Source organism: Oreochromis aureus, linkage group 13 (assembly GCF_013358895.1).
Source record: "Oreochromis aureus strain Israel breed Guangdong linkage group 13, ZZ_aureus, whole genome shotgun sequence".
NCBI lineage: Eukaryota > Metazoa > Chordata > Actinopteri > Cichliformes > Cichlidae > Oreochromis > Oreochromis aureus.
The window spans coordinates 34,326,897-34,351,250 of NC_052954.1; the positions used below are offsets into that span (position 1 = coordinate 34,326,897).

Sequence of the window (24,354 nt, forward strand, 5' to 3'; positions counted from 1 at the left end):
TGGTGCAGAGCCACATCCACAGTGATCAGTAATCACTGTGGGTATAAGATCGATGCCCTGAGATGTTCTTATTGGCACTGAGTCAGTGATTTCTTGAATTTATAGTTAGTTTTGGTTAGATGGGATGCACATAACCATCTTTATGATTTAACCTTTATGATTTGACCCGGTGACGTCACATTGAGGTCTGAGCTGGAAACCACAGGCGCCACATGCAAAGCAGAAACATAAGAAGACCAAGGGCAGGAAAGCACACGGTTTACTGAGGAATCACAGAATGAAGAAATCTCCTCCATTAGCTCAAAGTCCTCTCAGTCACCAGAACAGAGACCCTCACCTGTCACAGGAGAACTCAGCTGAAGAGGCATTTTCATCAGTCTGACTGAGAAACAGAAAATCAGACTTAACTGAGTTCGTTGAACATTTCCACCCTCAGAGTCTGTGTGGCTGCAGTGTAATCAAAGATCAGATCTGCTCTCAGCTCTCAGGGGCTCTAAGACCCTTTTAAAGAGATACTCAATGCAAAATATGAATTCTATAACATTTTAACTCACAGCAGCTGCTTTCACTCAAAACAACCAAACAGAGTGAGAGGAAACACCCTGTTTTAGGTAAGCTGAGGAGCTGTGTATACACGGTGATAAGCTGCTCTTTAAGTAAACTGTTTTGTTCGTTGGTGAAACAGCTCCAGGTTGGGTTTGGAATTTGTCTCCATCTGTATCGGTACAAATGGGGTAAAACCTATAAATGACCTGCAGATTTACAATCTGATGAGCTCTGATGGCTTTTTCTGAACTGCACAGTCCCAAATATCTGCCTGGACCTTAGGTGGTCACATGGCTGCAGGAGTTTAAGCAGGAGAGGAGGGTGGAGCTCTACGCCGAACCCGCCCCTGCACCTCCACCGCTGCTGCTGTTGGTCGCCTTCGATCGAGCTGTGCGGGAACCACTTCGACCCGTGGAAAGGAAAGGGCTGGACTCGGAGGTGATGACAATACTCGGGATTCGGCCGAGTGCGCCTCTTGAACCATCTGTAAAATCACCATTCTGTCAAAGAGACAAAGACGGTTATTTAAAACAAATGTGACTGAGGAATGAGAGACAAAAACATCTTCTAGGTAATAAATTAACAGCTGTTTAACTGCTGTTTACAACAGAGGTCACTGGATCCCTGATTCATGAGAGTCAATCCTCTGAACCAACAACTTTCATGGCTAAAAATGAAGCCGAAGCAGAAGCGCCAAAAACAAAACCTGCAGTTCCTCTGGTGTGCAGCAGAGGCAACAGTGAGTCCGTCCCCATAGACTCCCATGTTACAACAGAAACAAACATGTTTACAGCCTGATACACAAACTGTTTGTCTCTGTGGATGATTTTATTGTTTCATAGAAACAGACTGAAACCAGCAAACGATGAATCCTGTGCAGGACGTGCGTGGCGCTCTTGTACAGATTTGCACAGATGGTTTGTTAACTCATCAATATTCAGATCATTCACTGATTTATTGACATAAACATTTTATGTTATTTTACAAATATTTTTATCACAACACTGCTGTCACATTTTCAGATCTGTACAAATCTTTGGATCAGAATCAAATTGTTCGTCCTAATTCACCTAAATTCAGATAATCGCTTACAAAACAACATAAATAAAAAAAGATTTAACCAAAACTTTGCATAAATTAAATGAAAGGGTCCTGCTTTCACCTCTACATCATGCTACATTCCTGACAAATAAGGTTTTTATTCACCTTCACGTCATTTATTGTACCTCTACCAACAGATGTGACTGTAAAAGTTGTTTGTGAAACTCACATTTGAAATGCTGCTGCGTTCACCTCCTCCTGCCATGGGAAGCTCAGTGTCATAGGACGTCTAGAAGAGAAACACATGGACTCATACTGTGACTCATGCTGCTCAACACCAACAGTTCAACATCATGAACCATGAACGACAATGAAGACACAAGGAAAATGGTACAAATCACCTATTTAATCCTAAAATCTTAAAACATACATATGCAAATTTTTCTATCTGAGAAAAGTTCAAAACTTGTAGCTCTACTCGAGCAGTGATCAGCTGTTGTTACATATATGTTATTATAGCTGTTACTATGAGAGAAGATCTATTAATCCTGAGTCTTGGCAAATTCTTACAGAGGCCAAAAGTTAAACATAAAATGGCTTAAATAAAGTCGCTCAGCTTAAAAAAACATGAGACATCACTGAACAGAAAATCTACACAAATAAAATTGCTTTTTAACAGATGAAAATAAAATGAGGTCAAAAAGCAAAAATCCAGACAGAAACTAATAAAGGTTAAAGATAATTAATAAATTATTCTCAATGAAAGGCTGAATATGTAGTCTCTGTAGATTAAAAAAAACCTCAATACATTCAAAAAAGTATTTAACTTCCGGTGCCGCTCTGAGCTGGCAGCCAGTATCAGCAGCTCTATTCTATTCAAAAAGTAAAAAAATACAATGGCAATAAAAAGTAAAAACATAATAAACATAACATAATAAAAATTTTAATTAGATAAAGTGTAAAATAAAGAATAAAAATCAACTGCTAAATATAGTAAAACACATGTAGTATTATGTGGTTATAATTTTTTATAGATGAATGATACTAACACTGGTATGTCCTTACTAAGGATATTTTTTCTGCCATGGTTATTGCAGCTGTGATTGTACAACACGTTCTCACTCCCAAAGCGTAATATTTTATGCTAGGTGACAAATCATCATTATATTACGCCTCCGGAGTGAGAACGGGCTGGACTGTATTGTCTGTCTGTGTGAGTTCACTTCCTGTTCCATAGGGGGCGCTCTTAAGCTTCTCCTGCTTTCATTTGTGGATTTCAGACTTGTCCTTTTGAGCCTGCAGCTCTTTGTGTTTGCAGCATTTACAGCGCTCAGTTTTGAATAAACGACTGGATTTTCTCCTTGTTTTGTCCTGATGGCGTCAGTGGTTCGATCCTCTCAGTTTTGAACTCACACTGTGACACTTTCACAGTTTATCCACTATTTTACATTTTCCATTCTCTGAGTTTACCTTTTCAAAGATGCCCGAGTCGTGGCTCTTCAACTTGGACTTGAAGCTGGACGAGGGTTTGAAGTCGGGCAGCTCGGCGGTGTCTCTGCTGATGTCACAGGAGACCTGACGGCTGGCCGGTCTGGATCCCAGACTGGACAGGTCAGCCTCGGTGTCTGTCAGACCCTGCAGAGGTCAAATGGACACTCCTGAACATCGACCATTTTTTAAACTTCCTGATTAAACTGTTTCGAGCTTACCGATTCGCTGTCAGAGGCAGAGGAGAGGCGGGACTTGAAGGTGCTCTGCCGCCTGAACTGGCTGCTGATGTCAGAGGTCTGGCTGGTCACAGTGGAGCGGCGCGTCGACACGAAGCTGCTGCTGGTCGAGCGGAGGTCGCGAGGACGGACGCAGAGCAGCACGCCAAGACATGGGATGTACTTGGCCAATGCTATCCTGTAAAGAGAGGTCAAAGGTCAGTGTGGAGCCTATACTGATCAGTACTTCAGTGGCTCATGCAGCTAATGCAGTGTCCAGTCATTTGAGGGATATTTAGTCTCCTTTTCAGCTTACTTCCTGTTTTATTTTGAAGGTTAGTGATTTTCTGTGCTTTCACTCTTTCACAATCTGTGCTACAGGCCAAATCTGCTCTTCGGCATCGTGACATGGTGGGTCACGTCCAACAGGGCAGAGGAGGATTTGGTCTTGGTAACACCTCTGTGGCAACAGGCATCTGTAACCGAACGTCAGAAAATGGTGGTGGAGGAGGTGCGTCGACAGGAGGAAACAGTAAGACACACCAGAGTCGTGGCACTGGCCAAGCAGGGTCGCTGGGTGAATTGGGAGAGTGTGGAATAGAGGAAACTCTCATGGAGTGAAATCTGGGGCATGGAGTCTAATAGACTAAGTTTCATCATCCGAGCGACATGCGATGTGCTGCCTTCCCCAATAAATCTGCAGCTGTGGTTTGGAAAGGACCCATCCTGCCCCCTGTGTACAGTCTCAGCCACACTCAAGCGCATCTTGGTTGGTTGTAGGACTAGTCTTACTCAGGGCAGATACACATGGAGACACAATCAGGTCCTCAGGTGTCTAGCCGAGAAAGTTGAGCACAAAAGAAAATCCATCAACGCTCAACTTTTCACGAACCAAGAGGAGCGTCAGTCTTCATCAACATTTGTCCGGGAAGGAGACAAACCGAGGACAAGCCCCTCAAACCCAGACCTGGGCCTGTTGAAGGTCGCCAGGGATTGGCAGATGCAAGCAGACTTGGATCAGAGGCTAATTTTTTCCACTGAGATCGTACCAACTACACTGCAACCAGACCTCGTCCTTTGGTCTAACTCCCAAAAACTTGCGTACGTCATTGAGCTGATGGTACCATGGGAGGAAGCAACTGAGGAAGCATTTGAGCGTAAGAAGCTGCGGTATGCCAACTTGGCAGCTGAGGCAGAGGACAGAGGCTGGAAGATGAAGGTGCACTCGGTGGAAGTGGGGTGCAGGGGCTTTGTTGCCAGCACAACAGCAAAGCTGCTTAGAGAGATTGGGATCAGAGGACAGGCACAACGGCAGGCTATAAGAGAACTAGCTAACACTGCTGAGAGGACCAGTGTAACTACAGGGCTCCAACAAAGAATGGCCACGCATCATATTGATGTCTTCGGACATTTATTTCTCTCTCTCTCTCACTCTTATTGTCTTCAGACACCGTGAAAACTGAAGAAACACAAAGTTTACAACATAAATGTTTTGAGCTTATCAGAGTCTCTCATGTCAGTGTCCATAAACAGTCTTGAGCAAGCAGAACAGAAAAAATGCAAAATAATGGATATTACTAAAATGTCCTCTTATTACCAATGTAGAACACACATGCAACATTATATAAACAATATACATGAAACCATACCATGTGCGCCTCTTGGACCACATGCAGAATGACATTAACGTTGAGGCTGTAGATGCATCTGTAGCCATGTATCCATGCTAGCTCCACAATGCCATGGTTGTGCTCTCTCTATACAGCACTTTATATATTTAACAACCCCATATTTTGTAATCACATATTTTAGACATGTTTTTTAATCAATGTTACACTTTTATCATCTTATCTTATAAATAAACGAACTAAATTAAGCATGAATCTATCACAGAAACATATGAAATAACCAGCTTTATTTTAACTGTCTCAGGGACAGTTACAACCAGTCACTGGCTATGGTTAAAAAGGGCTGACATCACTTGGGCAGCTAAGGCAGTCAGTTAAAAAACAAATGTTCCGCTCTTCTTCCCTTTTCTGGGAGGCAGCGGGGAGGTAGAGCGTACAGCCCGATCCGGTGGGGAGGTGTGGGAAGCCAGATCGGGCGCCCCCTTCCGGCTCTCCTCTCTGCTCTCTCCTATCTTGTCCCTTATGTCTTACTTCTCTCTATCACCTTTTCTATCCCTTTGAAGAAGTGAGGCTCCATAAATGCTAAAGAGGTAAGTATTATTTTTCAGTTGCAGTGAATAGACAGAAAATAAACTGTAGGAAACTAAACAGAAGAAAGAAGAAGAGAAATAACGAGTTAACATAAACCATTGACACACTCCAGGGCCTGACCAACCCTGGCAGGGCCTCCTTGGATGAGGGTGTCTAGTGATAATGGCCGAAACACCCGATGAATCCAAGGTCCACTACTGACGATGTGTCCCAAATTTAAAATGATAAGCTAGATCAGATCTCTAATCCCTAAACCTAACCAAGGAAGGAAAATGGCAGATTACCCTGGGTAAAAGACCGAAAGTTGAGGCACACAACGATGCGTGCCGCTGGCAAAGTTTCTGGGCTGCCTTTCCTCATAACAGCCATCCCTCAAGAGTCTCTCCATCTAAAGCAATGCATTATCAGGGACTGTAACATCTAGTCCTTTTTACTGAATGATCTGAGAGCGCTAAAGAAGTTTACAGCGTGGTGCTTTCAAAGACCCGGTCAATTCAGCGCTTCACTCAGATGTAATCGCTGTAAACAGAGAAGAACCTGAACACCTGATGAAATGCTAACAGCACAGCTGCAGGAGCTTATAATACAGGACAGAACCAATAAAATACAATAAAAAGCATATGCATCTATGACACAACCTAACAAATGCTCACTAACTAATGTCAGGACGTAGGTTCGTCCCGTTGTTGATCTCATGATGCTCCAGATGTTTTCCGTTCTCCCACGGACTCTTCTCCTACGAAGCTGTGCTGCTGAATCAGATGCAGTCCGCGGGTTAGCATCGTCCTGCTCAAACATGAAGACCTTCTGGATGGAGCAGATGTGGCTCTAAAACCAGTATCTACCTTTCAGCACTGATGGAGCCTGTCCAGATGTGCCAGCTGCCAGTCCCACAGTGACTGATGCACGTGTGGATGGCACGCTGAGCTGCTCACAGTCCGTGCACTGATTTTTAAAGCACCCGAAGGTCACGGTTATCAGCCTCGTCTCTGCGCACAGAGATTCCTCCAGATTCTCTGAGTATGCTGATGATGACATGTTCACAGTGAAACTGAGTCACAGCTTGTAGGTTTACTTCTGAGAAACTCTCTCCTTCCTGTTTTAGCAACTGATCATGTGATGGACCTGCTGCCAAATAACCTGATTAGCTGCTACATGTTTCTATCAGGTGTCACTAAATCAAAGGTCACATTTTTCTGAAAATGGAACATTTTCTTAGTTTAAACATCTGATATGTTTTATATGTTTTATTATGAATAAATGTAGCTTACACACTGTACATTTATTTAGAATTGGGGCTGCAGTCAGTCTTTTACCTGTGCAATGGGGTTTACCTGTACTTTGGGTGCGTGATGGCGTAGATGATGGGGTTGTGGATGGCTGAGGCCTTGGCGATGATGGCGGGGATAGAGTTCATGTAGGGCGTCAACATGTCTGCGTACCTGTGAACCAGAACACATGGGTTAATGTGGGGCTCACGTGGTTAAACGAGCATCGGTTCAGGCATGACAGTCGAGCCCTGCTGCTCCTTTCACGCTCTGTTTGTATCCTGGGACTAAGCAGCTCTGCATGACTCAACCTCAACCATCTCTTAATGGCTCCACCCCCCAACCCCCCAGTCTGAAACAACTCACTTCAGCTCCTTTTCTCTTTGAGGCCTCTTAAACTTTGATTGTCCAGCTCCCGGTATTTAAGATCAGTTTTAAGTACTTCTCCAAATTGTTTTTACCATTTCAGTTACAGTAAAGTCACTTTTTGTATCCTAATTTTTAAAAATGATGAGCAAAAGTAGAGGACCTGAGAGAATAGGAGCTTTTAAAATATTATTATTACTTTTTAAAAATGTTTTCTCATTTAGGGCTTCAGCCTTTTGTTTTCTGCATGCGTTTACAGCATCCGCTCCTCTTTCTAACCAGGCAGCTCACCAGCCTCGGCGATGAGCTTGGATGAGAAAACACTTTTTAACAAAGATCTTTCAATCTTTAAAGCTGCAGTGGACAAAAATGCAAATGAGCTAAATAAACGAGTCACATTTCTCTAAGAGACAGAGAGCAGCACCTAGTGGCCATCAGAGGAAGTCCAACGAGACAAAGCTCAGAGTTTTGTTCTAGTTCGACTCCAGAGGTGACACAGACGTTTTCATAGGTGTGGAAGCTTGAGTGTTTTACCCGGCAAAGGCAGTGAGGGCAACGGTGGAGTACGGCGACCAGGAGATGACATAGAGCAGGATGACGATGAGCGCGATCTTCGCCATCTTCCACTCGTTTTGCAGCCGGTGGAAACTCTTCATGGAATCACGAGTGCTGCCGTGACTGTGAACACTGCCGTTAATCTTCCCCACCGCCCTGAAACGCACACCGAGCTTCAGTCAGCCACGGAAGTCAGGCACAGCTGAACGAAAGACATTAGAGAGGCAAACTGACTGGTTGGTGGTGCGGATGGCGCGGAAGATGAAGATGTAGCAGTAGATGATGATGAAGAGAGGCAGGAAGAAAACGAAGATGAAGAGCAGCATGGTGTAGGCTCTCACAGACGGCGTGAAGGTCATGTAGTCCCACGTACAGGAGGTCATCAGGCCCTCGGGGACGTAGGCGCCTGAAACGTTAACACATAGATTTGTTGTTCTTTGGACCTCAGTTTTGATCTTGATGTTTGATCTTTGTTGGTAGTCTACCATGACTGGACATTAAAGTGTTATTCCGTCTGATAAACACTGTTACTGTCACGTGTTGTTGTATACAGTATTCTAAATGTGGTGTGTCGCGTGTCCTCACTCCATCCGAAGAACGGCGGCAGGCTCCAGCCCAGCGAGTAGGCCCAGGCCGCCACGAGGATGAGGAGGGCCCGCTTCCGAGACAGCACTCCAATGGATGTAAGAGGCCTCGTGATGACGAAGTAACGGTCGATAGCGATCACCGTCATCGTGATCATGGAGCAGATCCCAAACAGAGCGCCACAGAAAGCATACAGCTCGCAACCTGCAGGCAACAGAGAGGGATTAGAGTCACTCAGGAACTTTAAACTTCTCATCTCTTCTTTCCTGCGACAAATAAACCTCCACACTCTCATATTAAAACCACCTTCAAGCGTCTCTCTGAGCGACTCAAACACAGTGCTCTCTCTGAGCTGAAAGTCACTGGTTCACATCATGGTGGAGAAGAATGGAAAAGAAGCTGCAGATGGAAAATACAACAATCAGTCATTTTAATCCCTGAAGCTCAAATTCAGTCACACGTCTGCAGCTGTGAGACCAGAAAAACCTGAAAAAGAAACACCTGTGAAGAGGCAAGAACACCTTTAGGAAGGCAGAGACTGGTCAAGAGGTTTCTACGCAACAATAAGGCCTTAAAGACAAACACGTGTGTTACGAGCCTCTGTCGTTTCAATTACATCCAGCAGAGGGCAGTGTACGCATTTATAGACAGACCCTGAGTGAAGCTGGCCCCCACCTTCGCTACATTTGTGCTAAAATGTAGCAAAAAACTAGGTTAACTTAAGTTAAAATCAACTTTGAAGAAATACAAAACTATCAGAACAATGTAGGCATGTTTCATCATCATCATCATCATCATCATGTTTGCTGTAAGAACTGTCAAGCCTCTCAAGTTTACAAAAATAACAGCTGGTTCATTGTAAATCAGCACAAACATTTGACATCAAGGTGGGAGGGGCCAGCTTCATATACAATATGCTGCATGAAGAAGAAAAAACGAGGGGGGCGTGGCCTGGCCTCTCTGACTGACAGACGGCTGTAGCTGCTAGCTCTGCTAGCTTCACCTGAACTGGTCCATGTTCGTGCTGTTGGAGCATTTGTGCATCAGCCATGCAGCTGGTACCTTTCTCTCCAAAGATCCACCTCTTGTGCATGCTGGTGGTGAAGAAGATGGGCGACTGGGTGATACACATCAGGAGGTCAGTGATGGCCAAATTAATGATGAACATGTTGGGTGGCGTGCGCAGGCTGCGACTCCTGCAAAGACATTTTAAACAGAATAAATTTATTAAATACTGAAAAACTGATGAAAAATACTCGAACCTCCCACAAACTGCTAACTTTAACTAAGTGATGTTGTTACATTAATGGAATGTTACATTTAATGCAATCTATTCTAATGAGATTTATTTGATTGATGCACATTTAGTTTACACCGAGCACATTTTCCTTAATGATTAATTATTGGAAAACATAAACCTTTGATATGTTTCGCCTGTATTTTAATGAAGGTTACTGATTAATCTTAACTGGAATGATTCGCTGAGTGCAGTTTCAGGACATTGTACATAAGTTGAACCACTTCCTCCATTTATCAACTTTCATTGAGGCCAATTTTGTTTTTCTATCTTTGATCTACTTTTACGTTTATTTCTGAAACTCGCTCTTTTTTTCTGTGTTTTTCACGATTTCTTTTATTTGTTTCTGAGAACTGTGAAGTGTTTCTGTCTCCCTCTTGGTGTACTTGAGGTTTTATTTCTTCCTTTGGGGTTTTGGTGCCACTGATATTTTCCACCAGAAAAAATCCTCTAACGCGAAACTGTGAAGTTTTCATGTCTGTAAACTCAATGTTTGATTTTTTTTGCAGACTAAACCACACCTTTTAACATTTGAGAAACATTTGGACTATTTCATGCAATTCTGGTTTTTACAGAAAATAAAACTGAATTTTGAACAGATGATCCAAATCTGAACAGTTTGATGTTTTTCAGTAATGACTGAGTCTGTCTGAAGGAGAGCACTCGGTGCTCCTTCAGCTTGAACATGAACGTTTAATCAATGATGCAGTCGCCTTAAACCACGGTTGATTTTAGCAGAAGAAGGATCGATGGCCATCCCAGGAACAGGCGGATCGATGTGCACATCAAATTTGTCTTAAGTGGAAAAGCTTCTTAAAGGAAGTCCTGAAATCGTTGTGCTCATTGTTTCTCTGCAGACATGGAAGAAAAGAGCTGCTCGATAAACGAGCGGCGGCTCGTTCCAGACAGAGGTCCTGATTTCCTACTTATCCCAGCATGAGGAACCTCTGATTCAAGCCTGACTGACCGTCCTTTCTGTCCGGTGCTTCTGCAGCTGCTCATGCACTTCATCCTCAAACACTATACCAGCGTGCTTTTTAAAGACCGTTCATTTCCAGCTCCATCCTTTTCCTCTTGGACTCCAGTAGAGCGGCTTCACTTGACTCTCTGATCCTTATTTATCTTATACTTTCCCTCAGACCATCCATTAAGCCTACTTTCTTCTTATTGGGCGACTTCTGGAAGCCTGTGAGGTGTGTCTGTAGCCAATGAGCAGACAAAGAAATCCTGGATGAGATGAGTTTGAGTTGAGCCTCTGAAAACAAGTAAAGCTAAATTTTTTTAGTCGTTTCAGGTTCCAAATATTTATTCCTGCACTCTCCTGAGGCAGCTTTCCATGACTCAGAGTTCAGAATAATCCTTCTTTATCTGATCCTGGACATCAGAGCAGGTCCAAGAGTAGAAGTGAGAGTTTTTAGAAGCACCGGTCTGTCTAATATGATTTCATTTGAACAGGAGACGTTTGAGGGGAGAGATGAGAAGTTTCAGACTGTGAAACATCTAAAAACTGTTTCAGCCTTCATGTTGTGTTTGCAACTATTATTCTACTGCTAATGAACCCAAATCTGGAGAGATTACCTGAGATTTAACATGTGACACCCTGTATTATCATTTGATCAGTGTACAAGCTTCTTCTATATATATTACACATGCACACATGAAGTTACTATTGTTATCACAAAACAATAAAACTTCACACTGTGCAGCACCGCTGTTACAATTAAAAATACATGAGTGAGAGTTTTAGTCAAGTTTAGATTAAAATAAAATAAACAGTAACTGTTTTTGGGGCCTGAGGCTGCATTTTCTGACCTTCTGCTGTCACCTGAAAGCAGCACGGTGATGAGCGTACCTGCTGAAGGCATATATGACCAGGAAGTTCCCAATCATGCCTGTGATGCCGATGGCGAGAATCACAGAGCCGATGGTGTAGTGGGCGTGGTCGGGCACATCCACGGTGGGGAATAGACGTGGCGTCTCGGGCACCATCGCCACCTGCAGGACCAAACGCAGAACGTCAAGAGAACATGACACCTCTCCAAAAGCAATCGTGAAACTTTCAGCTGCTCCCTTCAGGGGGCGCCATCTGCCTACACCTCAGCCTACACCTGTGCACCCGTTTCTTATCTCGGAAGTCTCTGTGGTGTGTGTCTTACATTTTTTCCTTTGTTTCCTGGTTTACTTGTCAGGGGTGTGATTTCCCAGCCATAAAGCACCATTTTTTCTTAAAAGGCATTTCAGAATAAAAGCTTCATTAGGTTGGGTTCTGAGCGTGTTCTGAATAACCAAGAGGACTTTTAATTTGAAACTGATGCAGGAAATGGTCATAATCATTGGAAAGAGCAGATCCAAAGCAGTAAAACATACGGATTAAATATTATCTCAGAAAAAAAGGAGAGGAGTCAGCTGTCTTCTTCGGGATTTTTAATTCAATTCAGTTTGATTTAAATCCCAACAACAGAAAACAAGAAAAAGACCCTGCAATAATACAGAGAAAACCCCAACAACCAGACCCGCCCTCCATGAACAAGCGCTTTGGCGACACTGGGAAGGAAAAACTGCCTTTTAACAGGAAGAAACCTCCGGCAGAGCCAGGCTCAGGGAGGGGAGCGGCTGGGATTGATGGGAGGAAGACAAAGACATGCTGTGACGCATTGTTAACGTGTGAACAGCAACTTCTGGAAGCTTTTAAGGTGGAATGTTTCCCTGCATGTCAGTCAGTGTAAGAGCTTTGTTTAATGAAAAGAAAATGCAGTAAAAAGTACATATGACAGAACCGCTGCAGGGCAGAGATATGATGCTCATATTTAGAGACAGGCTGTCCTTGTTTAATGTCCCGGTTTTGTTGTTGGGAGGTCTAAAGCACCTGTGTGAAACAAAAAAGCCTCACAAATACACACCTGAAAACGAGGAAGCATTTCCTGTTTCCTGTTTGACTAAAAGTCGTCTTCAGATTGATCTTAAAACACAAATACAGATTTAAACCTGCAGCTGGAGGACTGATCATTTCTAAAGACGGTCAGAAACTCCTTCCTGTCGATGATGTTGTTATTCCACTCGGAGGAAAGCCTTCACACTCACAGACCTCACTAATCAGTAACCTAAATTCTTCCTGACAGGTGGAATCTCCACAGGTCTGTCCATCGCTGTTTCTAATGAACCTCCTCTGAGCCTCCTCCCTGTCAGGCCTCAGATCAGTGCCAGCAGCAACATCAGGAACAGCTAATCAGAGTTGGAGGTCGGCCCGAGGAGCGCCTCGATTTATTGGACTTTTAATAAAACGGTTTAAAACCCTGATGGACTCTGGCAGAGAGGCGGACCCTCCTCGATCATTTCGGAAGGAGAAAACTTAAAGCAGAGCCGAGAATGAACCAAAATCATCTCAGTGTACAAACTGAGCCTTTGTGCCTTTGGGCGGGGCTACCACAAGACAGTCATCCGTGATTGACAGATGCAGCAAACAGATTCTGTCTCCGACTGAAATGAGCCAAACGTCTGTGAGAAACGTGGAGGAAGACTCGTTTAGTGGTTGAGTCCACACGCGTCTGATTCTGGAGGACGGGTGGATCCGTGCTGACGTGGCAAAACCCGGCGACACGGTAACCTGCAGCTGACGCGTCACGGCCGGCATCGCTGTGTTCTCCACAGAAAAGGGATAAAACACGACTTTAGACTTTAGCAGAATCACAGGCTTGGATGGAGGACACGCACAGCAGCAGTGATATGAGCTGTCCACAAACTTCTGGCCCCGAGTATCCAGTGGAAGAACTTGGATTATGGATTATGCAGAACAGAACAACTTTTCCCAACGTACAAATGATTCTTGTCTTGTTTTCAGCCGTGAAGCAGTTTGGACACGGACACACACAGGTCAGCGTCGGCGTGTGTGACGCCGATGGTTCGTGTCTCCTGACCCATGAAGCAGTCACATCCACCATCAGCTGTTCTCAGAGCCCCGCCTTTGATGATGATGGCGTCTGACAGGTTGTGACAGGAGGGGAAACGTTCAGCTCAGGACGCACGTCCTGCCTCACAGAGAGACTCAGAAACACTACAGAACATGACACAAAGCAACACCTCCATCACTCACCAGCCATTTTATTAGGTACACCTGTTCAGCTGCTGGTTAACACGCCAGCAGCTCATTGGATGTAAGTGAAGACGAGCTGCTGAAGTTCAAGCTGAGCCTCAGGATGATGAAGAAAAGTGAATTAAGGGACTCTGAATGAGCCACGGTTGGTCAGAGCAGAAAGGCCAGACTGCTTCAAGCTGATGGCGAGGCAACGGGAGCTCAAATAAGCACTCATTAAAACCAGCGTCTGTGAACCTTGAAGCAGAGGAGCACAGTTCTGTAGTAGGAACAGCAGAAGCTGGAGAAACTTTTCCTGGTCTGTGAGTCTCAGAGTTTAATGCGTGGCTCCATCCTGCCTGTATCAGTGCTCGCCTGCTGCTGTGATGAGGGCCACGGCCTGTGTGAGTGTTGCTGCTGACCACGCCCATCCCTTTCTGACCTCACTGAACAGTCCTTAGTTCACTCAGGTGGGTCCATAGTCACAGATCTCAGTTTAACAGAGCAGCTTTGAGATGTGGAGGAACGGGAGGGTCTCATCACGGATGCAGCAGCTGACTGATGATGTCATGATGATGTCATGTCAACACGATTCAAAACCTCTGAGGGATGTTTCCTGCAGCTTGTTGAACCTGATCCATGAGGAGTTAAAGCAGCTCTGAAAGACACCGTGTAGCAGCAAGGATCAACCGGTGAGGTGGAACACAACAGCAAACGAACCAGGAAAAGCAGGAAGCTTAGACAATGAGGAGAATAAAGGTCCACGAAGAAGACTGATGGAGGTCAGGCGTGGAAACCGTCACAGCCTGACTGTTATTTATTTTTACATCTTTAGAGATAGAATAGAATAAAACTTTATTGTCATTGTACATACTGTGGATCCCTGACAGTTCGGAGCACGTGGATGTGAGACTAAGATTAAAGTTTGTGTCCCAGCTGGTTTTCACAATCAGTACTAGTTAGTTAAACTAGTGGTGGCAGATGGTGTAAAATCAGCCATTGTATGTTGGTACTCTCTGGAGACTCTGTTTTTTGGTGCTTCGAGTCTCCTTCTGGGAGATCTTACAGCTGAACACCCGGAGCGCTGCGACTCCTCCAGCGACTTCCCCTGGAACGTGACGTCGTCGTCTTTATCAATCAACAAATCCAAAGCTGAATCCGTTCCCGCGGAGACAAAAGTAGTGCAGTGAACTGTGAAGGATCATTGAAATGAGAGATGAGGCTGCGGCGTTGTTAAAATGCAAAGTCACGCGGGGACGTTTGAATCTACGTGCTGCTGCAGTCTCAGAGTCGTTATTATGAAAATGTTTTCCTTCTTGTCGGCAGTTTCCGTTTTGCCGCGAGGCCACAGATCCTCCCTGCTGATGAACTCTGTGGAGCAGAGCGCGCCCGTCACAGAGGATTCAGAGTTTCACCACGACACCGCCGGCCCGAGCGAGGATCGCTGCAACAGCAGAAATCCTCCTCTGCACTCACTGAGACGCTAATGTGTACTGCTCATCTGCCCAAATCTGCAGTCACAGAAATCTGTTATCAGTGACCATCACTGAAGACGCTGTTTCACCTGTAATCATGTCTAAATTCAGCAGCTCAGCGTGGTTTTCATTAGTACTACTGATCACTGCTCAGAGCAAACATGCTAGCACCTTCATGTTTCGGTCATTTTTCAATAACACTTATATTTACAAATGCTTATCTCCTGTTCTTCTTCATTCCACTGTAAGTATTTGTAGCTAAAAATAAATATTTAAGTATAATACACTTAAATAATAATCACCAAAATATTCAGACAATAATGTGTTTTTGTTGTTTTAGTCACTAGTAATCAGTAACCTGGTAATAATGAAACACATGCTGTGCTGGAATAAACTCCTGAATATAAAAACTATCATTACACATGAAGCAGTATTTCAGTAATAACCAAACACTAAAGTAAAATCAATGATACAATAATCACTAAATTAGAAAACAAAATATTATCAAATATAAATTATATTTAAAAAATATTTGTAAATGTAGATCTAATTGTAGATATTCCAGTATAATACACAATAATAAATACATATAGCTGACATGAAGGTGCCCCTAAAACAGGTGTGCTCAGTTTTCAGTCTGAAATGACAGCAGCGATGATGGAGAGCATGAATGGAGGTTACCCTCCTCTAAATGCAGGACGATATGAGCCGGTGGATCAGTGCGGGTGTACAGCGGCTTAATAATGAAACACAATCAGTGATTTTAGTCTCGCTGTAATTACAGTCGTGCTCAGATCGTTCTGCATGGAATTAATGTTTCCCAGCTTCATGCATGCTCGTCCCTCATCTGCTTCACAGGGACATTTTTCCCGTCCTCAGAGATCTCACGCTGTCTGTTAGAAGTCTTCTGAAAGTCGAGGCTCGCGGGCTGAAGTTTGGACAGGAGGAGATTTATCGGTGGGTCAGCTGATCACAGAGCGTCTTTGTTTCTGCTGCTGTGAACTCAAAGAAAGGAGCCGCTCTTCCTGGATGACGGCGGCTGTAAAAGCTGAGATCAGGTGACCTGTCCTTTCTGTTCCCTCTACATCAGGGGTGCCCAATCCTAGTCCTCGAGAGCTACCGTCCTGCAGCTTTTAGATTCATCCTGTTCCAACACACCTGAATCAAATGAATGTCTTGTTATCAGGCCTTTGCCAAACTTGATGACATGCTGAAGAGGTCATCAAACCATTTGATTCAGCTGTGTTGGAGTAGGGATGCATCTAAAAGCTGCAGGACAGTAGCTCTCGAGGACTAGGATTGGGCACCCCTGCTCTACATCTTCGGTCAAACATCTCCAGCTGGTTTGGTTTTCTGCACCTCGCGAGTCTGCTGGATTCTTCACAGCAGGCTGAAGGTCCTGCTGCTTCTCTCTGCAGGACTGAGCTGTGCTGCTCGTACAACAGAAAACTGCAGGCACTGGATAGAGTGACATCATCGTGATGTCATCTAATGGTGTCTGTTCTCCAGTTTAACGTGTGGGTTTAAAGACAGACGTTATCCCCACTGTAGCCACAGACTGTGTGACACACCACAGATACCCGCTAATTAGTGCTCAATAACGTCCTTCCCTGAAAGCTGCAGTTCCTCTGGCATCCAGCAGAGGCAGCAGTGAGTCAGCCCCATAGACTCCCGTATTAAACCTGTATCGCAAAAATAAACACATTTACCACCTGATACAGAAACTGTTTTAGTGTCTATATATAATTTAAAGCTTGCATTATTGGGGGCGTGGCCTCTTTGACTGACGGGTTAATGATGGTGACACAGGCAGCTGTAGCTGCGAGCTTCACCTGAACTGGACCTCTGGGCCGTGTTTGTTCTGTTGGAGCATTTTTAATGATATCATCTGTATTAATTAGAACTAATTAGCTGGTCTCTGTGTCTGTGTGACGCTCCCACACAGCAAGCAAGCTAACGTTAGCCGATAACTTCACGCTCTCGTCCAAACGGTGAAAACACCAAAAGCAGCGAGTGATGTCGCTGTGGTTCATTTTTTATATACAGTCAATGTAGATTAGCTAATGGAAGCCTGCCTCTAGTGGCCATTAGAGGAACTGTAGTTTTTTGATGCAGGTTTCAAAGTGAACAGCAGGTGTTTAAATGAATGTGCAAAACTCGCTTCATTCACAGCGTGGAACACGATAACGACAAAAACAATCTGTGTGGACATAAAGAAGGAAAAATGCAGCGGAGCAAGTGCACAATATAAGAAAGCGTTGCACGCGCTCACTGGCAGCCTTCCACTGCTGCATAATCCCAACACAAACACACATAAATAAACACACAAATGAGGGCGAAATGTTCCATCTGAGCACGCCGTCCACGTCTTATAACAGGATCAGACGAAGTCACACTGTGAGGAAGAGCAGTGCAGAAAATCCACATCACAGGCTTCATGTGGCTCGAATCTTCCAGAGAGGAGACGATGATGAGACCACAGCTTTCCTCATACTGACACATGATTTACCCTGTGGCTAATACGCTAATACGAAAACACCAGTAATACAGTGGACATTTTTTTTTATGCTGCAGATTATCTGAAAGTGGAATCTGATGATTTGCTTTGGTAAAATGATTAGAGGAAGCTTCCACAGTCCTTCCTGTCTCTCATCAACCATCAATAATTACGTTACAGCTGATTTTTTAATGCAATAAAAAAAAAAAAAATCTTAGTTTGTTCTAAAAACATAAAACGTGGATTAACACAAATAAATCTTATCAAACAGAACCAGAGTCTGCAGAGAAACATCAATAAAATAACCTAAACGTCTCCCTGGAAGCACATCTGTCTTCACACTGATCAAACTGGAACAGGTTTCAGTGAACAATGAGACAAAAAAAACTGCAAAGAAATATAAAAGTGGAAACTTCAAACTGAGCAGAAAATCAACAACAATCAGAACCGACTTTGTATTTCTGCAGCTGCGTATCACCGCCGGACATGACCCATCTCTCAGATTTTAATCGACAAATATTGGAACAGCTGATCAATAAGTTTCTGGAAAAAATAATCACTAGCTGCATCGGTGACTTTCATGCAACGAGGCTAAACAGAGCGAGGAAAAAGGCACATGCTTTTAATTTGAAAAAAAGAGATCAGATGGTTCACAGCGATAGGGCCTCACGCTGGATATTACTGAGCACATTCACACACACACACACACACACACACACACACACAAAGATGATGAATAAAAAAAACATGAATTCTGACAGTAATCATTATATGTATCATTAGAGCCACAAACATGCTTGAAAGAGACCCAAACCCACAATAAAATGGTCCCCCAAATATAAAAATAGACCCAAGGCACCACAAAAACACCCAAAACTAAAACAAGCATCTTAATTGTGTCTAAAATCACGACTACAACAGAAACAACAACAAAAAAAACCAACACAGCTGTGCCCTTTAATATCTGAGTCTATGGCAGTCTGCAAATCGGTCCAGAGCGGGTTTACGTTCGTAAGAGTCCTCACTAAGATGCTAAACAAACCTGAGTGTGTGTGTGTGTGAGTGAGTCCTCTTTTCATCAGTCATCCTTGAAAACATCCCACGCCACAGCTGACTGAACTGCTGTATCACATGAAAGCCTTCAGCACTTAGTGTGTGTGTGTGTGTGTGTGTGTGTGTGTGTGTGTGTGTGTGTGTGTTCAGGGTCTCTTACACAACAGGCGTTACAGAAGAGATTCTGGTCATGCTGACACAGATCAATAATGTTATGAAGCTCTGAGTGGATCAAACAGGAGGCGAACGTGTCTGTGCTGATTTTAAATAAATTATTATCATAATCATAGACATACTTTAAATACCTGACCTGCTCTCCTCTCCTAGAGCAGCTTTGCATGACTTCAGAATAATCCTTCTTCGTCTGATCCCGGGCCTCGGTGCAGACCCTCATTTCACCCTGTCTGAAACAAGCTGTTGTAGCTCCTCCCCCTTCGAGATAACTTCTGATTGGCTGACCCTAATTAACAAACTATTCAAACAGCTCGTGAGTGCGAGCTCCTGCACCTTAGTGGACCATATTTGGGATATCCCCTCTCTGTGACATCATACAATGCTGTAAAAAACGTATCTGCCCACTTGCTGTTTTTTTTTTTTTCTGAATATTTGTCACATATTTCAATATTACCCAAAGAAAACCAACATAAATACAAAAATACCGTTTTTAAATGATGATTTAATTTATTAAAGCTAACCAAGCCTATCTGCCATGAGTGAAAAAGGTCCCACCCACTTCTTAAATCATGACTTAACTGTTATAACCAGATGTTCTGGAAAGCTGAGTTCAGTTTCAAACTCAGCCCTGATCACAGACCGGCTGAATCACAGCAGCTGTCTGACAAAGTGAGGCAGGATAAAGGATCTGAAACAGCAGCACATCATCTCTGAAAGGGTTACAGAGACATTTCTAAGGCTTTGGGACTCTAGTGAACCTCAGTGGGAGTCCACACATGGAAAAATCCTGAAACAGTGCTGAACTCTCCCAGGAGCGACCGGCCGACCAAAGTTACTCCAAGAGCTCATCGACGACTCAACCAGGAGGTCACAGAAGAAACCGGAACAGCATCTAAAGCCCTGCAGGCCTCACTCGGCTCAGTTAAGGTCAGAGGTCATGAGTCAACAATAAGAAAGAGGCGGGGCAAAAATGTCCTCTGTGGGAGAGTCCGAGGAAAAAACCAATGCTGACCAACAAAACCACAAAGGCCCGTCTCACAAACATCTGGATGATCACCGAGACTTCTGGGAAATATTCTGAGGACTGACGAGACAGAAGCTGAACTTTCTGGAAGGTTTGAGTCCCGTCACATCTGCGTCAGACTAACAGCGTTTCAACATCCCAGCAGCAGGCAGACACGGTGGTGGTGGTGTGATGGACTGGGCTGCTGTGACTGAGGGAACCATGAGTTCTGCTCTCTACCAGAAAATGGTCCGCCCATCCCTTCGAGTCCTGAAGCTCAAGAGCACTCAGGCAGCAGGACAATGATCCAAACACAGCAACAAGTCCACCTCTGATTGATCGAGTCAAAGTCTGTTCTTAAATCGCTGAGGTGCTTCAGTGTGACCTCAAACAGGCGTTCGTGCTGGAAAACCCTCTAATGTGTCTGAATCCAAACAGTCCTGCGAAGAAGGGCGGAGCAAACTTCCTCCACAGCGATGTGACTGAAGTTTGAAGAGTTACTGACATTATCTCTGCTGCTGAGGGTTAGGGGGCAGTTACTGTTTCACACAGGTACGCTTGGATAGCTAAGTGAATTAGGTGTTTATCCAGGTTATCTTTATGTGATACTAAAATGTGTTTATCTGAAACATTTGCTAAACAATAAGAATTCAGAAAGAGAGAAAATACTGAAAATCAGACAAACTTCAGCCATCAGAATATTTATTAAAAGAAACCCAGAGGTGTGTTTTGGTATGAGAAGCATCGAACATTTCCATTATTAGAGATGTTGCTTTTTTTCTCACACCAAATAGGCTCTGAGGATAACAGTTCATCGGACGTCTCCTGCAGCCTCAGTTTCCTTGGAGATGGTAGAAGAATTAAACTGTGCACACAAAGGAAGAAAATATATGACGACAGCAAAGCACGCTCCCCGAGGGTCGTTTTCACATGTTAAACACACTGAGCGGTAACGCCGGGTGCAGACAGACGTCACAGAGAGGCACAGATCCAAGGGCGGGTTTCAGCTCCACATGACTTCAGCTTCAGATGGAGCTCTGCAAAACGAACCCACTGGGCCACATAAACACTCTTCATTTACTTCGTCTACCTGCCAAACATCACACATCTGCAGCCACGTTAGTGCTGCTACACCTGCCACACAGCACACAAGCAAGCAGCTTCAGATCCTTTCCGTCCAGCCGCAGATCTCTCAGAAATCTAAGAAATGAGCCGAGACTTTTTCCTTCAGCTTCAGAGCAGAGCCCAGAATGAGGATGTTAGTGTTTAATGCCTGGAGAATCGCTTCAAAGGTCCAAGATCAACTCTCTGATCGCAGCTCTGCTGCTGCTTATGCTAATCCGGTTCATTTGGTCCTTCAAAGTTACAAAATAAGACAGAAGAGCCGAAGTCAGGAGGAGATATATATCGATGCCGGGCGTCACGATTAGAGGCTCAGTGTCATGGTCCTGGGTCAGTGATATGTCTTTGTTAGTTCTTTGGGTTTTGGTTCTTGTGTTTAGTGTTTTGTTATATCTACCTGTGTCCTCCCCTGGTGCTCTGTTTGTGTCCCTGAGTTTGTGTTTGTAAGACAGTTTGTGCATTTCCTGTTTTACTTTGAAGGTCCGTGTCTCTCATGTCTAATTAGGTTCAGCTGTGTCCTCCTCTGGTGTGTCATTCCCTCGTTACCTTGTGTGTAATGACAGGTAACGAGGTTTGTGATGTCATTTCCTTACATGACCAGAAATGACCCATAGGTGGGATGCAATGGATATGAATTATTCCAGACACGATCAACCCATCACCGAATCCAGTTTACACAGAGTAAAACTACCATCCAGCCGTTCCGCTGTCCCACTGTTACCGCAGACAGTGAACTTCCCACGGTGACCTGAAGGTGGCTGCTGCCTCTGAAACATCTGGAGACTCCACAGCTGTTTAAAAGGCCGAGAGGCTTGTGGAAGCGGGACTTACAAGCCGGGCTTTTGAAGAAGACCTGTCCGTGAAGTGCAGGCTTCAGTCCTCAGAGAAGAGTCAGCATCAGGACTTTATTTTAATTATGACACCAAGATCCTCTGGCATGCGAGACGTAAGACTTTCAGCCAGAAGAGAATGATTCACAGATTACTCGTGAGGAGAGCTTCAAAACTGAGCTTTGAGCGTTTCCCATGACCTCTGTGGTTTCAAAGGAAACCGTCACAACGAGCCGCGTCCTTAAATGTACTTTATAAATGTAAATGTATTTTATAAAAATGTCTGATTTTCACTTTAATCGTCTGCTTCTCAGAGCTCAGAAATGTGATGCTCTGTGGGAGACGACGTTCAAACGGTGGACATTAAAGAGTTATAAAAACGGTCTGATTTCATTAATAATGAATGAGTCAGTGACACCAGCAAATATTTACAGGAAGTTTAAAACTCTGGAAACAAAGTGAAAGTCGGGGCTGCGTGGGAGGAGAATGATCCTTGAAAACATTTCCGAAGACGAGGCGGTCCAGACTCCTCTCCTAAACTCAATGACTCACTCGGTGGAGCTTGGGCTGGTTTGTGGGTAATCGAGGAAAATAGGACACTGATGTGTTTTGAGGGTCAGCACCTTGCCTCTCAGGAGCTTAATCCTCCGGAGGATCAGCAGATAAACCTGTGCTGGTGAACGGCAGATTAGACGCACACTATGCAGCATTTTCAGCTCTTTGTGGATTGATTTCCACAGAAAGGATTTTCCTCGAAAACCTAAAAAAAGTGATGTTAACCTCGTTTACTCATATTACTCATATTACTCATCAATCACCATCAGCTTAGAAATGCACCAATCACCGAGCTCAGCAGACTCAGAACAACACAAACAAACAAAAGACAGATGGGGCTTTTACTGGCCACCAGGGGGCGACTCCTCAGACTGCTGAATGATGTCTGGTCGTTTAGAAGTACAGTCTACTAAGAAATAATTAGTAACTAAGTCATTTTAAATCATGCATATTTTAGGCCGTGCATTGATAATTTCAAGTACTGCAGTATTTTCAGGGCTGTATTAGGAACCATCCATCCATCCATTCACTTCCGCTTATCCTTTTCAGGGTCGCGGGGGGCGCTGGAGCCTATCCCAGCTGTCATAGGGCGAGAGGCGGGGTACACCCTGGACAGGTCGCCAGTCTGTCGCAGGGCTAACACACAGGGACAGACAACCATTCGCACTCACATTCACACCTAGTGGCAATTTGGATTATCCAATTAACCTATCCCCACAAGCTGCATGTCTTCGGACAGTGGGAGGAAGCCGGAGTACCCGGAGGTGTATTAGGAACCATAAAACAAAATCATTAAGTACATAAAATGATTACAAACTACTCAAATTTACTTACAGTATTTATCAGCATGTCTGTGTTTGTAGGTAATTATTTAAGTGAAATTCCATTTAATCACAGGGACATGTCGCCTCACTCGCTACTGTGTTATAAAGTGTTACCAAAACAATCTTACAAAAGAAACGATGGTGAAAAATGTAACTTAAATATATTCATCAATAATAATTTATTGTTGCTTTCTCCCTCGCTGGAACTCAGCGAGGGAGAAAGCAACATGGCGCCTGTGTTCGGCTTGGCCGCTGTTGCTGCTCCCTGTGTTTGTCGACTGTTCCCATTTATTGTTTCTTATCTTATCATCTCAGCTCTGATATACCCCGATGGTCTATTTGTTTCTTGGATTTACAGTTCGCATACTTTGTTGAGTATCAAAGTATGTATGGAAAAAACTTTTGACAGCTGGCAGAGCTACCACCAAGCTTTCCCTCTGCAATTTGTTTGCCCTCCGCCCTCTCGCGACTAGCTGTACCTGTACCTGTTCTTGGCTCCAAGCAAAAACTCAGGACCAAGAACAAGGTTAAGGAGATCGTCTAGAAGAGGTTGTAGGTCTGGTGTTCAGGCCAAAAGGAAACGTGCCCGACGGAGGGGATTTCTTCGGCTCCATGGTGGAGAAGGTCTCCGGTATTTGGTACCGGTCCCCCTACAGGACGCAGATAATGCCGATCTGTTACCACCTACCCAGCTGTGCATTACGGGCAGTCAGAACGATTACCTGGACCGGCAATATGTCTGGAGATACGGGATGTTTTCACCCGGGCCTGTCAGTCCAAAAGACCAGTTTCACAGCTGAGGGTACCGGGAGACTACGTCCTCATTCTAGGTGTTTGCTGCTAGTTCCCTGTCAATCAGCTGTTGATGACGTCAGCCTGACACCTCTGTTTCAGATCGCTCTCCTCAGCGCTCGCTCCATAGCCAACAAATCCTTTGTACTGAATGACTTTTTATCAGTAACAGGGTTCCTCACAGAATCCTGGCAGCTGGAGAATGAATTTATTCACCTTAACGAGCTCTGCCCGGTCGGCTGTCACTTCATCGGGACTCCGGGTTTGGACTGTCGTGGTGGTGGACTTGCCACTGTTTTCCGGGACAGATTCTCCTACAGAGCTTTGGACTCTGAGACTTTCCCTTCCTTTGAGTCACAACTTCTTAAGGTCGGTTC

General features: G+C 44.3%; 1 protein-coding gene across 2 annotated transcripts in view; it reads right to left on the reverse strand.

Annotated features, from left to right (window-relative positions):
- Positions 1 to 241: 241 nt before the first annotated feature.
- Positions 242 to 24,354, reverse strand: part of opn4a (opsin 4a (melanopsin)) — a 30,113-nt gene continuing 6,000 nt past the window's right edge. For both annotated transcript variants that reach the window (XM_039621422.1, XM_031753106.2), the window contains 10 exons: positions 11,436 to 11,578; positions 9,349 to 9,482; positions 8,287 to 8,490; positions 7,936 to 8,107; positions 7,681 to 7,857; positions 6,847 to 6,954; positions 3,297 to 3,492; positions 3,058 to 3,222; positions 1,817 to 1,876; positions 242 to 1,046 (listed from right to left, as the gene is read on the reverse strand). In XM_039621422.1, coding sequence (XP_039477356.1) covers positions 876 to 1,046; positions 1,817 to 1,876; positions 3,058 to 3,222; positions 3,297 to 3,492; positions 6,847 to 6,954; positions 7,681 to 7,857; positions 7,936 to 8,107; positions 8,287 to 8,490; positions 9,349 to 9,482; positions 11,436 to 11,578 — 1,530 coding nt within the window. In that variant the 3' untranslated portion in view covers positions 242 to 875. The remainder of the gene's footprint in view (positions 1,047 to 1,816; positions 1,877 to 3,057; positions 3,223 to 3,296; positions 3,493 to 6,846; positions 6,955 to 7,680; positions 7,858 to 7,935; positions 8,108 to 8,286; positions 8,491 to 9,348; positions 9,483 to 11,435; positions 11,579 to 24,354) is intronic.